General features: G+C 40.8%; 1 protein-coding gene across 3 annotated transcripts; it reads left to right on the forward strand.

Moving 5' to 3' along the window:
* Positions 1 to 4,808: 4,808 nt before the first annotated feature.
* Positions 4,809 to 16,366, forward strand: dis3l2 (DIS3 like 3'-5' exoribonuclease 2). Of its 3 annotated transcripts, none has more exons than XM_005741990.1 (21): positions 4,809 to 4,938; positions 5,479 to 6,217; positions 6,306 to 6,436; positions 6,653 to 6,706; positions 6,811 to 6,912; positions 7,315 to 7,477; positions 8,166 to 8,230; positions 8,605 to 8,834; positions 8,917 to 9,090; positions 9,242 to 9,321; positions 10,281 to 10,393; positions 10,511 to 10,618; positions 10,717 to 10,950; positions 11,136 to 11,215; positions 11,399 to 11,582; positions 11,680 to 11,766; positions 11,879 to 12,026; positions 12,374 to 12,504; positions 13,906 to 14,010; positions 14,298 to 14,402; positions 14,601 to 16,366. In XM_005741990.1, the coding sequence occupies exons 2-21, from the start codon at positions 5,485 to 5,487 to the stop codon at positions 14,700 to 14,702; spliced, it is 3,129 nt and encodes a 1,042-aa protein (XP_005742047.1). In that variant the 5' UTR covers positions 4,809 to 4,938; positions 5,479 to 5,484; the 3' UTR covers positions 14,703 to 16,366. The 3 variants fall into 3 exon arrangements, with proteins under 3 accessions (XP_005742047.1, XP_005742045.1, XP_005742046.1); XM_005741988.2 differs by lacking the exon at positions 4,809 to 4,938 and adding an exon at positions 5,015 to 5,106; XM_005741989.1 differs by lacking the exon at positions 4,809 to 4,938 and adding an exon at positions 5,133 to 5,211.
* Positions 16,367 to 16,585: the final 219 nt, after the last annotated feature.

Below are 16,585 nucleotides of genomic sequence, written 5' to 3' on the forward strand. Positions count from 1 at the left end.
ACGACACGGTGTGTCTGAAGATGTCCAGATGCCTGCCAATTTTTTTTTTTTTTTTACTTTTTTTCGAGCCTTAGAGGCACTGAGACATTACAGTATAGCCTAATGCGCTAATTTCAAATCCTTCAGGGGGACTTGAAAGAACTATAATAGGACCGAGTGCGCATCTGTGCGCGTCCAAGCGCGCATAATCCGGGCCTCACTCACGATTCAGTCACGGTACATTAACCACAATGACAGTGGTACCACCACACAGTGATTCTGCCATGTGATACATTGCAAGACAATTTGTAACTGAAGGAGACTTTAGCATGTCTACCCGTTAAAACAGAGGGTAAAGTCTGGGATGCTCTGCTTATCCTCTGGATTGTTGTGTCGGTTTTTGTGTGTTACTGTTTTTGTTATTACGGATAAATAATGTAACAGTGCAATCATTTACCCCTATGGCTTGGTCCCTCCCTTACGAGTTCTCCTTCATCAACTTATTTAACTCCCACACGTTTTAATTCAAGGGTTTATATTTGGAACCAGTGCTGATAACATATTGCAAGAGGAAGCCGGTGTGATACATCGCTGCATCATATTTTGTCCCACGCAGCAGTGAGTAAATAAGAGAGTGGGCATTCCTCTTTGTGCTACTTTCCTGTGTTTAGACACTTTATGAGTCCATCTGGGGACTCGTTTATGTTCACGAGTGCGTGTCCATGGGGCTGATCGGGAGTCATCCCCGGACTGTAAATGGGTGGTGCAGAGTACACCTCGCCCGGGGTGACTCGTAGGCCGTTGCCATGGCAGTGGAAGGTGACGAGGCAGAGATCTCCCCCATGCTGTCCGCTGCAGCGAGTGATGTGGACTGCGGCCTGTCTGGTTTTACACAATCTACAGCTACAACTACTGTACGAACTCACCACCACCTCACCGCTCACCGCCAATCAGCCAGATGAAAACATGAAAAACAGACCTTCACGGGCAGACGTATAACCGGTGATGCTCACAAGAGAGTGCGTGTAAATCAAAAAGAAAAGGTGTGTTTGTGGCCGGCATGGCGAATGAACGGCGAAGTCGAGAGACAGAGAGAGAGAGAGAGAGAATCTGGGCGAAAGAGACCGTACAGAGTGACTGCTCCTGCCCCCACTATTTCATCTTCTCTTACAAGCTGCACTGGCTCCCCTGCTCTGATAAATATTTGATAGGCATTTGCTGCTTCATCTGCATGCTTTACAACTTAGGGTCCATACAACCGCAACACGGTAGCGGCTGCTGTACCAGCCGTGCGCTCTCACCCACGCTTCCTCTGTTCTCCCAGAGGTTCCTTTAGATTTTCTCAAAAGAGAGCAAAGGAGGATAAAAGGCTCAGGAACAAAATAAAAAAATAAAAAAATAAATAAAAATTGGGGGTGCTTCCTCTGCTGCTTGTTTTTCTTCCTGCACTCAGGAGTCTGTTTCTTTCTGCCACACCCATGCAGCCAGCTGCATTTGAACTCAAACTACCGTACTGAGGTTGCAAGGTGCTGGCCGGGGTTTGGCAGAAGCTGTGACCTTTTAAGGGAGAGTTTAAATGTAAGCCTGTGATGAAAGGCTGGAGAGGGCACTGAAGGAAAAGACATGATAGGCGTTACTCACACAGTGTGTGGATTTATCCCATGAATCACAGAGGAGTTTATCGACAAGGAGTGAGTTTTCTGAGATTTGTTCTGAAATGATATCAAGTCATCTGTTCTGATCTGCCTCTGGCATGTTTACATATAATTCTAATCTGTATGCGTGAATGATGTACTTTCACTGATGCAGTTAGCTATCACACCAGCATCACCTGCTATTTAAGGCTCCACCTTCAGTCACATCTCTCCATCTGTGCTGATGTATCTGTAGAAGCTGTCGAGAACGTCACAAACTCTATAAATTGGAAACGGTTTGAGACCTCAGCTCATGTGGAGGTATAGTGAAAGCACAGGGTGATGAGGATGAACTTGTGTAGAGAAGAAAACAAACTCCCACTGCTTTCAGTGTTTGGTTTTATGTGAAGCGGGTCGAGCTCTGCTGCCCATCGGAAAGAAAATTCTGCCAAAATCAAGTGGCTCTGTGTAAAAAAAATTGGCCATTAAAATTGAAATTAGGCAAATAGAGGTCCACTCTTAAAATAATACATGTACAGAATCCCCTTCCAGCTCAGTACAATCAGTCACAGTTAAATGCCACCACTCTGGCTGCCAAATCAACTGCGGTTCCCTGATAAAGATGAAAAAGGCTGCCCAAAAGTGCTACTGTATTAATTTCCCATGGTACAAGCTGCCATTTCTCAAGTGATGCTGATGGGGGGGAAAGAAAGAAGCCATTTTCATCTGCAAGTATCAGTGCAAAGTTCCAGATGAATGGCCCGTTCTTGTAGTGAAACTGTGTCTTACAAAATGTAAAATAATGTCTGTGTTTGTTTTTCCAGTTTTTTTTATCAGACACACAATAATGCAGGTTACAAGAAAGAGTCTGCCAACAGTTCATCACTGTTGATGTTGGTAAATGCAGCATGTCTTTCGTTCCTCAAGGCTCATTACGTTGCCTCTCTTCTTGAGCATGTGTGTATGCATCTGAGGTCCTTTGCTCATATCGGTGCAGTGTTGTGTTATTATCACTACTATTATGTATTATTTTTTATGTGTTGTGCAGATTAAATCCAGCACTAAAGTTCCTGTTCAAACCCCCTGACTGTGTCTATCAGTGCAGCAGAAGGTGAAACCTAATTAATTCATATCACACCATCAACACAATAGTGCACAGATTTCAGGCCAGATGTTTCCAGAAGCGTGTGTGAGAAATTGTGTGCATTGTGATGTTGTCAATAAAGCCTGCTATGGGTGAGGTTAAAAGCAACCAAGCTGTGCACAAATATCATTTTTGATGTAACCCCTGCTCTGCTAACGTCATTTAAATATGTCAGAGATACTCTGATCTCACGCATCGCTCCAAAGTGATTCAACTGCATCCAGGACTGAGGATGAAGCGTGTATAGGTGCTGCAAAAATCAAGCTGAGAAATGACAGCCTCATTTACTTGTTACCCACAGACGTCTGAAAGCCTCATCCAACTGCACACACACACCAGCTTGTGTTTTCTCAAAAAGACGCAGCCACATGCTCTCCTAGAGGAATTGTGCTGAGGGACATTGTATGTGCGTGCACTCGGAAAAAGCATTCATAAGTTGTCTTGTACTATGGAAGCAAAGCGAGTGCGAACAGACAAGTGTGAAAATCAGTTTGTCGGGAGAAAGAAGAGACTCTCCAGCCTTTAGTTTAGCTTACTTGGATCTGTGATCCAGTAAAATTACACACACTCACATGCACATAAACGTGCCTGACAATTTGGTTTACTTTTTGTTTTTTTCCTTGTCATCTTCATTACACAATCTAACTTGTTTACACAACTGTCACAAAGATCCTGTTTGGTTGGGCAGTAAAGTTTTGTCTTTGCTGCCATCTGGAGGTGCAGCTTCATCCACGTTTTCTATTGAGAGAGCTGAACTCTCCCGCTTAGATTTCTTCTCCCAGAATTAACTGTTTAGCATTTCAGCCTGTTCGTATGACTGCAAATATCTAATCAGCCAATCACACAAGAGCAGCTCAGTGAATGACAGACATGCAGACATGGTCAAGACAACCAGCTGAAGTTCAAATGTATCTCTCTGATCATTGAGTAAAAAAGAATTAGAAAGAAAACGCACATGTATTTTCATGTAAAGTACCAGATATGTAATCATATATGTGTTAGTGTGTGTGTGTGTGTGTGTAAAGAAAGAGGATGAGGAGCAGGTGAGCAATAAGTAAGACTTAAGGAGCTGGACAGCCCCAGGAACAAAGGTTGCCCTCCTACAGCGTGAGTAGTGAAGACAGCACCCATAAGGGAGCCACTTAAATACAGGCCACAGGGTACATGAGGGGTCTGCCATATAATCTGCTGCTCACACTGACTGGAGAGTCCAGTGGTTTTAGAGCAGGCCTTGACAGTGTTCTACAACTGATGCATGTAATAAAGACTGATGGGAGTGCAACCAACACATAAAGGAGAACCTTCTAATGCTCTCTATGAAGGAGGAGCAGAATATAGCGAGGGTGATTTGTTAAAAATAATTGAGCTTTCCCAGGAGATTCAGCCACTGCTGACTGCTTTGCTGTTGAATTTCAGTTATTTACCAAAGGCTGAGCCCTAATACTCGTACTCATCTACCAGCAGGTTCCCTCGTGAATCTAAATGACCACCTCAGCCAGTTCCCCCTATGTGTTAGAAAAGGTCCAGACCGTCTGCCCGGTCTTTTTCACATTCAGCTCCAGGCCTGACTTACTCCACCAATCCAAAAGACAAATTAAAAAATAAAACTGGGCCTAAAGTTACAAGTTTTTATTTTTGGACTGTACCTTTGACTCATGGGGATTACTTCTACATATGCTGAGCTTATTACTTAGCACAAAAATGGGACATTTTGTACACACCTTTTCCTCAGTATCATTCCATTTGCAGCAGACTCTTATAACTAAGTCTCAGTACTTGGCAGCCATTTTATTGAACTTGTCTGTTGCCTGTCTGAATTAGCATTCATTTCAGGGGACATAAACTGAGGTGCCTACATACAATCATTGATCACTGCTTTAAAATGAACTAATAAACAAATAATGTAACAGTTTACCTACTCTGCCCAAAAACAACGCTTTAAAAAAGCTTTCCCCTGAAGGTTATATTGCTACCACAAATTTTTTTCTTTTTTTTTAATTTTTTTTTTTTTGCTGTTGTAAATTCCCCCGTAGACTCGCTAACAATGACCCAAATAGCAAAATTTCCCACAGCCCTCAAAGGCAGCGTGAGAATAACCTTTGATAACGAGCGCGGACGTGAACGTATCAATTAGCCTTTTGCTTTGGGAGACGTTACATTGATTTCGTCGTGGTGAAAGAGGTAATGTTTAAGATTTCCAGTTTGACACTCTTTATGTCCATGTCCCACTCGTTTGTCGTGATAACTGTCGCGGTCGGTCCCACTAAAAAGCGCTTAAACCGACACCTGCCGTTGGAAGTCGCGAGCTAGCTGATGCTAACCAGGCGGCGTCAACAACTGTTAGCTAGCGTGAGTCAACTGTTATGGGCTTGTTTAGGTTTGCTTTGGGCAGAGATTATCAACACGTAAATACCGAAGACAGTGGCAGAATACAGATGTTTCTAGCTTATTATGGTTAACTAACATTATTTTTTTTAATTTTCAGCCGTGTCTCTGTTTGTAACACTGTTTATAGCGTATTAATATTAACGATAAAGTAACTATATAAAGTTAATTCATTATATATGGACTCCAAAACAACTACCGAGTTGGGGAGTCTGTCGTTGTATAACAACCTCCTCTTTTAGTCACACTTTGAATTATAACGATGGTTGTTCTCTAATAAAAGCTGCGTTGTGAGCGTGTGTGTTGGCTTCAGTGTGTACTTTTCTTTATTTACAGGGACTGATGGATTCCCCTCGGAAGGCTAAGAAGGCTAACGTGAATCGAGAGCCAAAGCACAGCCAGAATCAGTCAAGCAGGCCTCCTCAGAAAGATGCCTATGCCAGGCTTCTTAGTCAGCACCGCAGCAGCAAGTTCAGTTTGTATCTAGAACAATATGCAAAGGATTCGTCCTCTCAGAGAGAAGACAACGGGCCAAGCCCACAGCTCAAAGCCCAAAGTGACAGGGTCAGCATACCAGCACGACAAAGGGACCAAGTGTTTAATGATTTCTCTGACTCAAGTGACTTCTCCCCTTCCTCTGTGAAAAGTAAAGGAGGAGAGAGTTCATTGTCTTTGTACATGGAGAAACTAAACACTCGCAATGTTCAGCAAGACTGCGAGAGGAGGCAAGGTGTGTTTGATGGGCAGCGGAGGGGGCAGAGAAGAGATACCGCCACAAGCCACGACGGAGACGTTGAGTCTGGGGAGGAGCTGGGTTCTTTAAAACCAAATGATGCAAAGAAACACCAGAAGCAACAGCGAAAAAACAAGGATTCGAACAGAGATGTCGTCTCAAAAGAGGCCGATCAGCCTGGTGGACGTCTTCAGTCTCCTAAGAAGTCAAAGAAAAAAAATCTGCCAAAGCACCCAGAAGATGAGAAGATTAGAGAAGGAACATCAAAGTGTGGAGTTGATGTTCAGATGTTAAGTCCCAAGCCTCCTCATGGTCGTGATAAAAACATAAAGCAGCCCAGAGGTGAGTTGTGGCTTACCATTGTAGGGATTGTACTTTATGATCATTTAAATTAATAGTGGCTTTAATTACAGAACTGTTTGTTTTTCAGCTTCAAATGCCAATTCTCCTGCTGACAAGGGTAAGAACAAAGGAGGCAGAGGATCAAAGAAGCAAGTGTTTGATGCTTACATGACCTCTGAGGAGGTTTCCCATGGTCTTAAAAGAGGAGAACTTATTCAGGTATAAGCATGAGTTGGAAGTTAATTTCTTTCAGTATTGATGATCTTACTCTGTAATAGTCAAGTGATACAGACAGAAGTTTCATCATTTTATTTTCAATTTTATAAATGCATTTTGATCAGGTTCCTAAATCAAACGCTCAGTGCAGAAATGACATTGTTGAAGCAGTGGTTATCTGAAAAAAATGGTTTGGTTATTTTTTTCTTTTGTCTTTAGGGTCAGCTCAGAATAAACCCCAAGAAGTACAATGAAGCTTTCATTCCGTCTCCTGTAAGTTGGCGTGGCCTCCCATCAAACAGAATGAATTTGACACATCATGTTTTGCTGCCTCAGTGACCTTGTTTAATTCAAAATATTTCTTTTTCTGTTCACAGGATGATACACGGGATATATTCTTAGATGGAATTGTTGCTCGCAACCGAGCACTGAATGGAGACATAGTAGTTGTGCAAGTACTGCCTCGGGAGCAGTGGAAGGTAAACGAATAATATTTCTGGTGACGTATATGTGCAGAATTCAAGTTTTTTTCTTATGAAACACTCAGATCTTAGGAGGTACATAAAAACTTTTGTTGATGCTTTTCAGCGAAAGTTTTTTGGTGGCAGACATAATTGAGAGAGAAGCATCTTTGAACAAAATGAAGTCAAGCATTGAATTGTTGTTCTACTGGTGTGGGCGGGGTCTGAATATGTACTGTCTTTATATGTTTGCATTAACTCAGTTTTTAAAGGTATTCAATAACAGACTTTGTTTTATACACACTTGTACTAAGTTTTAATATTTTTTTATTTTGCATGTTTTTATTTATGGGTTGGGGGGGTTTTGGGGGGCGGGTTTGTCTGTTTGTTTGAGGGGTTTTTTTGTTTGTTTTTTGGAAGGTTGTGAGGTCAGATACTGACTGTGAGGGTGCCAGCGAGTCAGACACACCCACTGTGCAAACAGCTGCAAAGAAGACAAAGAGCACTCCCAGTTCTGCTGTTAGTGTGGAAGAGCAGTGCAGCGACCGGGATGAACAAAACAACAAATATCAGAATATATCAGGTAGTATAAATACACTGGTCACTGCAAATAATTATAATTAATAGCTGCTGTATCACACATTGCACTTATTCTGTTGCAAAGCAATTCAACTGTACACGTCATAAGTTCCACCTTATTTATACCAGGTTCGACTCAATTTGAGCTTCATTACATAGAAGATGGATAAACTGAGGTTATAAAGAGATGGACACGGTCACCAACAATACTCATGTAGGCTGAGGCAATTAAAACATGCTCGGGTTTCACTACAGTCTCCAAAAAAGCGCCGAAAAAATGCTCCCCCTGCCGTTACACCACCACCACCACCAGTAGCCTGAAGTGAGGGAAGGATGGAGCCATGCTTTCATGTTGACATAATTGCTAACATATCAGTAGATTTCCAGCAGCTTGCTGCATTCATGAACCAACCCTTCTCATTTGTCTGTATTTACATTCATGCATGGAGTGGTTGCACATAACTTCTACAACACACCAACGCTTACCCTACATGACATTAGTAAGATTATTTATTACTTCAAAGGCAGGATCAAATGGAGCGTAGCATTCAAAAAGCAGAAAAACGAGATCTCGACGTGAAACCCAAGTTAGACCATTATTTATTGGTCTAAATTGAGTTTGTGTATAACAACAAAAGTCTGTAAAGTACAACTAATACCTGTTAATATTTCTCTTGATGTGATGGAATTAGGAGAACGTCTGGGAGAACCATCAACACCACGTTCCAATGGGGAGATACTCCAAAAGACAGCTAAAGTGAGTTTCCATCACATCTGTTGCATTGAATTTTTAAACTAACAATTTCTCTTCCTTTTCACAAACAAAACATTTAAAAGGGTAAAAAAATCATCTTAATGCAGTTTTTTGTTTTTTTCCTCCTGCTTGAGATAAAGCAATTACAGGGCTCTACAGGACTACGTTGTATGAGTTACAAGTTTCCACCAGAATTGTATCATTTGCCTAACTCGTGTAAATCTTTTCTAAAGCTACTCCAATCCTATGCTAAGTTACTGCAGTAACAATATTCTAAATGGGCCATAAGTTCTAGTTTTTCTTTAGCAGTGATTTGTCACTTCTCAAGTAAAGGACCGCTTTCAAAGCGATCGCTTCCCTTGCAATCTTTCTACTAGGTGGTTTACATTGTTGAAAAGAAACACTCAAGAGCTGCCACTGGCTTCCTGAAGCACTTGCCAGACAAGCCCTTTGCCTTGTTCTCCCCTGTGGACCACCGGGTGCCACGGATTAATGTTCCCCTTGCTGATTGCCCTGAAGATTTTAGTTCCCGTCCGGGTGACTACAAGAACACCTTGTTCATCTGTCGGATCACAGACTGGGCAGCGGACAGCAATTTTGCAGAGGGGTAAGTGCTATAGTCGAATAACCCGGGGAACTGTTAACTCTGGTTTGAGAACTCTGCTGACACACTAAATCTTTTCCTACAGTCGACTAGCCAAGTCACTGGGACAGGCTGGAGAAATTGAGCCGGAGACGGAAGGCATCTTGATAGAGTATGAGGTTGATTTTTCTGAGTTCTCAGACGAGGTGTTGGACTGTCTTCCCAAGAATCTGCCCTGGACCATCCCACCTGAAGAGATGAGAAAGAGAAGAGACCTGAGGTAAGACTTTGAAGCCCAAATACATTTGGCGTGTTTTTTTTCCTTTTTTTCCTTTTTTCTTTTTTTTTCTTTCTGTATTTTATGCATCTGCATCTGTTTTTCTGTCAGCCTTTTGCTGATTATTTCATAATTCAATGTTTGTGATGTTTAGGAATGAGTGCATCTTCACAATTGACCCAGCGACTGCCAGAGATCTGGATGATGCCCTGTCCTGTAAACAGCTGCCAGATGGTAAATTGCTAATGCTCAGTGAGAGTGATGATGTCTGACAGGGGTGGATATAGCTCAGAAGGTAGAGCAGGTCATCTACTAATTGGAAGGTTGGTGGCTGCTCCAGTCTGCATGCCAAATATCTTTGGGCAAGATACTAAAACAGTTGCTCTGTGATGCATTCATTGGAGTATGAATGTTAAATAGAAAGCACTTTCATAGGAAAACCATAGAAAAAAGTGCTTGTGTGAATGAGGCAAGTTGTATAAATCGCTTTGAGTCCTCTAAGTAGAAAAGCGCTAAATAAGAAAAAAAAACAAGGGCAAGGAATAACAAGAAAAAAATTTTAATTGGGGTGTGGTGCATTGGTCATAAGTATCCTATTCTATCCATAACCTGTACATAAAAGATGGATGTAGCTTCTGCCTCTGAAAAGGGAAGCCAATCCAGAAATGCCTTAAACCTGCATTCTTGCTAATGGCCACTAGGCGGCAGTTCCTTTGCTTCCAACCAGATTATTTTTATTTTTTTTTAAATAAATAATTAAAAAAATAACTTTAATAGAAACTATTATTTTAGTAAATATGGTCCCCATTTAAATAAAGAAGGTGGATAAAGCAAGGTTTTATGGTGGGCCAAACTTCTGACTGAAGTTTGTCACTGGTATACAATGGGACTGTGTATTTCTGTGACCTTCCTTCTCACCTCCAACCAGTTACAGCAGATGACTTACACACCCTGAGCCTGGTACTTTAGGAGGTATTCTCCTGTTAGAAGGGAGTTTTTCCAACTGTCAAGTGCCTGCTCATTGGAAATCTCTTTGATATTGTAAGATCTTTATTTTTACAGTATAGTACAACTTGACATAGGTGTTCTTTTGTGAACAAGCATTGTAATAGTACATTGAATTGAAACCGTACAATAACTACGTGCACCTTCTATTATACAGTCTGTTGTCCTAATTTTTCTGTCTGTGGCAGGCAACTTTGAGGTGGGAGTTCACATTGCTGATGTGAGTTATTTTGTGGAGGAAGGAAACTCTTTGGATGTCATTGCCAGCCAGAGAGCAACTAGTGTCTACCTGGTTCAGAAGGTAAGTACTCCCCGAGGCTTTTTTCCCCGTGTCATTAATTCTCAGTTGTCAGGGGTTCATTTAAACTGTAACTTTTTTAAGTTCTCAGCCCTCAGTGTCTGTCTCGTCACTCTCCAGGTGATCCCCATGTTGCCTCGGTTGCTGTGTGAGGAGTTGTGCAGCTTGAACCCTCTCGTCGACCGACTCACTTTCTCCGTTATTTGGACGCTCACACCCGAGGGAAAGGTATATAAGCTGATATAAATGCATCTGATGTTGTGTTGTTTTTTTTGTTATGTTTTTTTTCCATTGGCCCATCTGTTTGTTTCCGCCTTACTTGTCAGATTTTGAATGAGTGGTTTGGCCGCTCAATCATCCGCTCTTGTGTGAAGCTGAGTTACGACCATGCTCAGAGCATGATCGAGGCCCCTGAGAAGATGTTCTCTGCTGAGGAGCTGCCACCCGTGGACCCCATGCACCCTATTGATGAGGTCCACCAAGCAGTGCTCAACCTTCACGCTATTGCCAAGAACCTCAGAGCTCAACGTTTCTTAGGAGGAGCGCTCAGACTCGATCAGGTTAGTGTTGGTTTGTTCTTTGGATTAGGAGAGGAAATACTGTTGTCCTTACTGTTACGCTTAGTGGATGTTTGGAAAATATGTTTGTATATACAATGTTTTATTCTGGACCAAAGGAACTGGCTTCAATCTTAAATTACTGCAGTTTCTTGTACTGAAGTGTATTTTATGTTTAATGGTTTCAGCTGAAGCTTTCTTTCACTCTGGACAAAGAGACAATGATGCCTCAAGGTTGTTATATTTACCAATACAGAGACAGTAACAAGTGAGTAAAAAGGACTTTTCTTTTTAATCAGTGCCTGAATAATCTGTCAGTAAATTTAATGACAGATGGGTTTTGTTGGGGTTTTGTTTTTTTGTCTCTGTGCTGTTTTAAAATCTCAGTCCTATCACAGTCTTTTCTCCTCCTTTGACTGTTAATCTCTCATTAATAAAACCTGTTCTCCAGGTTGGTGGAGGAGTTCATGCTGCTTGCTAACATTGCCACAGCCAACCACATTTACCGCAAATTCCCCGAGTTGGCCTTGCTCAGGCGCCACCCTCCACCCAAAGCCAAGATGATGGATGAGCTGCAAGAGTTGTGTGACCAGCTGGGAATCAAAATCGACCTGTCTTCTGCCGGATTATTACACGTCAGTACCCATAATGCATTGGTATCCAATTGCATTCAGGGTTTGAAGTTCGGTTGGAGTAAATTGAAAACCTTCTTTCTTCTTGTTTAACATGCAGAAGAGTCTCAATACTGCTTTTGGTGATGACGAGTACACAAGTGCCAGAAAAGAAGTCCTCACCCACATGTGCTCCAGACCAATGCAAGTTAGTACTCATAGTTAGTACTAGTATGATTTAGAGCAGTAAAAAAAACAAAACCCTGTTTGTATTAGTTTTGTAGTGTTTATCTTTAACCTGGTTCATTTGTCTTTCCCAGATGGCGTTGTACTTTTGTACAGGAGTCGTGAAGGAGGAGCAGAATTTTAAGCACTACGCCCTCAACGTTCCTCTCTACACACACTTCACATCACCCATCAGGCGCTATGCTGACATCATCGTGCACCGGCTGCTGGCTTCTTCACTAAGTCTGTCTCCTTTCCACAAAAGGCTCTTTCAGACAAATGACAGAATTTCTATTGTGTGACATTTCTGGTTGACAGTGAGGAGAAAGGCACAAAAGAGCCTCAAACATCGCTCTCAGTCGATGTATTGTTTGTTCTTTCCTTTTGGTTTTTTTTTTTACTAAATAAGTAAAATGTATTTATAAAGCACATTTAAACACCTTTCATTGATTAAAGTGCTGTAACAAAGCATGTATATCTCTATACACACGAGCATGTAACTGCACTGCACTGAGCGAGAAAATCAGTGTCACTTAAATTTGTGTCCATTAATTCTGATACTCATGTCTCCGCTGAATATTTGTATACAGAATGTGGGCCTCGAATCAGCCTGTCAACGGCGGAGGTAGAGAAACAAGCGTCACACTGTAACGACAAGAAGGCTTTGTCCAAGAAAGTCCAGGAGCTCAGCTCTGAGCTCTTCTTTGGAGTCTTTGTGAAGGTGAGTAACCAGATCACAACTCGCTAACAGCTGATGACTACCACACCCATTTATTGGTGTTTTTTCCAACTCTAATAAACACAGTATCAAGATTATAGACGTAAACATCAGTTATGAAAAAAGAAATTCACAAAAGTGTTCAACAGTATACAACGGTCCCTCGCTATAATGGGGTTCACCTTTCGCGGCCTCGCTGTTTTTCAGATTTTTTTTTTTTTGGTGTGCAATTTTGCATGCTTGCTATGCTATCAGCTTGTCAAATTTACATAAATCTTCGATCGCTAGCAGTGTGACTCTGAAGTGCTGTACTGTATGTTTGTAAGTTTTCTCCCCGACAAACACAACAATGTAGATAAAATGTTATGCACCGTCAAAGGCAGAGGAAGATGCTAACCATCGCACAAAAAGTTGAACTTCTGGATATGCTAAAGGAAGGTAGAAATTACTGTATTTTTTTGAGATTATAAGACGCATTAAGTGAAACAAAACAGTCAGATAAGTCAAACTTTACTCAACTCATTCTTCTTGCTTCCTCCACTTCGGTACCATTGATTCATTAATGTTGAATTCTCTCGCAGCTGCTCTATTCCCATGTTCTGGACCTGAAAACAGGGTTTGATCTTTGGTTTCATTCTGTAATACTGGACTTATTTTTCTACGAAGGTTTGAACTACGAGAGTGTTTTAAAAAAGAAACGTGTGAAAATGTTGATGCCTGTCTAAGAAAAGTGTGTAAAGTGTGTCGTGGGGGTTTTACAGCCTTAAAACATCTCTAATAACTGTAAAAACTAAAGCTGGCTACTTCGCAGATTTCACCTATCGCAGGTTATTTTTAGAACGCAACTCCCTCGATAAACGAGGGACCACAGCAAAATGAAATGATAAAGGGGCTTGCTTGGCTCAGGAAGTAGAGCTGGGTTGGTGGTTTGGTTCCTTGGACAAGATGCTGAATTCTGAGTTGTTCCCAGTGTGTTTATTGGAAAGTGAAGGTGTGTGAATATTGGCAAGCACTCAGAATAGAAAACAAGTGCTTGTATAAATGAGGCATGATGTATGAAGGCTAGAAACCAGCCCATTCACCATTACTGCTCAAATTCAAAAGGTCAAAGATAAGAACATCACAACACAGGAGCAGATTTAGAGCAGAGTTCATTACATATCTTTATATATCTGTCCTGGTGGAGGCAAGAAGTGTTGTAGATTTTTAACATCTCAACAGGAAAAAAAAGTAGTAAACCATAACCCAAACCAGTGTTTATTTCCAAATGTTTGGTTTTTTTTTTAATTACCTGTCTTCAGCTAGATTCCTAAAATGTGAAACGAGTTGAGACTTAGTTTCTTAAGGCTAGTTTCTTAGGCTAAAGATTCTTTGTATTTGCATCCACCACACATGTTTTTGCAGGAGTCTGGCCCACTGGACTCTGAGGCCATGGTGATGGGGGTGCTGGATCAGTCCTTTGATGTGCTGGTGCTCCGATATGGAGTTCAGAAACGCATCTATTGCAAGGTCAGCTCCAACAATGGGTTTTACAATGTGATTTTGTTTTTTGTTTTTCATCAAAGATACCAATTTATTCCCAAGTCTTAATTTTTTACTTTTTAGTAATTAAGAGATTATGCTTTTGACTGTATATAACTTTCAGTTCTTTGCAGTTCTTACCATGCCTTTGCTCAACACTCATATCTCACTCGGGAGAAAGAAATGAGACTGTCGTATGAGAGACAGAGCAAAACAGAACTGTCACTTTATTAGTTTATTAGAAACAGCTGAAAACTGTTTGTTTCCAACTTTAGTCTATCACTGGCTTGGACGCATTCCGCCATCGTAAGGTGGGGAAGAAGTCAGAGCTGACACTGCTGTGGACTGCAGAGGCCCCGGAGGATCCGCCTGTAGAGCAGGTGAGAGCCACAAACATGAGCCTGTGACTTTGTGTACTCAGGAGAATAAATGCCAAAGCACTGTTAAGCACCCCACATTTATCTGTTTTTGTAGACTAGTAGAGTAGTGTAACAAATTTTGGTTTGCATGATTACAAAATGTCTTTGAAGCCAGTTGACGGAGTGGAATGAATAAATCAGAATTTCTTGTCTGTTCAGGTCATTTCCGTCTTCACTTTAGTGGAGGTGCAGCTCAAGTCGGATGATGCGCCTCTGAAATACAGCGCAGTGCTCAAGAGACCCGAGGACAGCGCATCATAAACGTACAAACACTTGAATGGAAGTCAGGAACATTTTCTTCTGTTGGTTGCTAGGAATAACATTTTATAGAGTGTAACGTGGAAGCAATAATTCAGTCAGATCTGAGTCCGATTTTAATTTCAATCTTCTCCAGTTGTGTTTTTGTTGTTTTTTTTCCCCCCCATACTTTTGCAAACTTAATGCAAATACCTTGAATGTATGCATGTGGGCTATGTTATAGGATGTAATATTTTTAACCTGTTGTCATACAGGACTTTGCTTACAGCTGTCCTGTGGCTCCGTTCCTTTGTGGAATCAATGGAAGAAGTTCAAAATCTATGGTAGACATACTACGTGGCTTTAAATCTGAATTAATTCAATATTATTTTTTGCAATTTAAGATTCCAAATTGAGCTCTGACTCAGGTCTGACGCTGAAAGAATCAAGGCAGCAGTGAGTTCTATTTTGCTGTTGATGGTTTGGTGTGACTATAACTGCTAAACACATTCTAATATGAGAAATCTGATTTTTAACCATTTTTATTTGAATGTTGATGAGCGGCTTCCTGATGTTTGAGAAGAGACGATGGTTTGTGTTTTGCTAGGCATTAGATTTACCACACCAGTGACTTGTGACCTGCTCTGGTTGTTTTAACTTGTTGCCACAGTGAAGCTTCACAGGTCAAATGCAGCTGTGATAGCAAGGTGTGACACCTTGATTAATTCATATTATCAGAACATGTACACTAATATTCACATGTAACAAAAAAAAAAAGAAAAGCTGAGAAGTTTTCTTTGGATTCTTCTGATGTTGTGTAATGTCTCAGTCATTAAGTAAAGCTCACAGGACTTTTCTTTGCTCTACTTTGTGAAATAGGAGCAAACGTATTGCTCCAATCCAAAGAAAGTTCTTGTTGTTTTTGGTTTTTGGACTGGAGCGATATGATTAGACTAAGCTTTTCTTTAGTCAGGCTAAAGCTTACCAACTCTTTGTTTTTACTGCAAAACACAGGGATGACCCACGTGTGAATTGCTGCTAAAGATGTTGACTGCCTCGAGGTCTTAATGAATTATATGTTTGGTGGTTGTGTTTTTATGCTGACATTTGATTTGGTCAGCACAAATGATTAATGTACCTCATTGATATTTAAGAATGTCAGCCTTCCTTTTATCCGCTCAATTTAATTTGATCGAACTGGGACTGAACTCTGGAGCAACTGCACATTTTTAAATGGAGTGTGGCCCCACTTTTTCTTTGACTCAGTCCTTGTGCCTCAATTTAGTTCTCACACCTGATTTTGATTGAACTGTGATTAGCTGCTGTATCTGCACACTTTCTCGTCTGTCAAATCCATTTTTTTATTTTTATTTTATTTTTTGACAGATCTAACAGCTGTCTTTTTAAATAGAAGTGTTTAGTTTTACATGTACAGACAGTACTTTAATTTAAAATCCATGGGTACAAAGCCAGTACAAGCCACTGTGTTGAAGAAGTAAGATGTCTGACAAAGTTTCTTGTCACATTTAAATGAGGCAAACATTAAAATCCAGTTTATTTGGGTCTCTGGTTATATTGTCACATGTAACGTCTGGTCAGTATTCACTGTGCAGTGATGATATGCTCTGTACTTCCTCCAGTGCAATATATTTGATTGTGTTTAGGAAAATACAGACATGAAATCTAAACTGTGTTTTGTTGTCTGTAAATTACTTTTATCATGCCTGCTTTTTTTTTTTTTTTTTAAATTAATGGTTGTAACTAAGGAAAGGAACTTCTAGTCAGACATTAATCAGCTGCTATTTTAGGGTCCATTAATATATCACCATTAGCACACAGGCACTGCCTGCTTCTGTTTAGTTTATACAGCAAACGACACAGATTTTTTTTTTTTTTTTTTTTTTTTT

The sequence above is a fragment of the Pundamilia nyererei genome, unplaced genomic scaffold (assembly GCF_000239375.1).
Source record: "Pundamilia nyererei isolate P.nyererei 1_Seehausen unplaced genomic scaffold, PunNye1.0 scaffold00115, whole genome shotgun sequence".
Lineage (NCBI taxonomy): Eukaryota > Metazoa > Chordata > Actinopteri > Cichliformes > Cichlidae > Pundamilia > Pundamilia nyererei.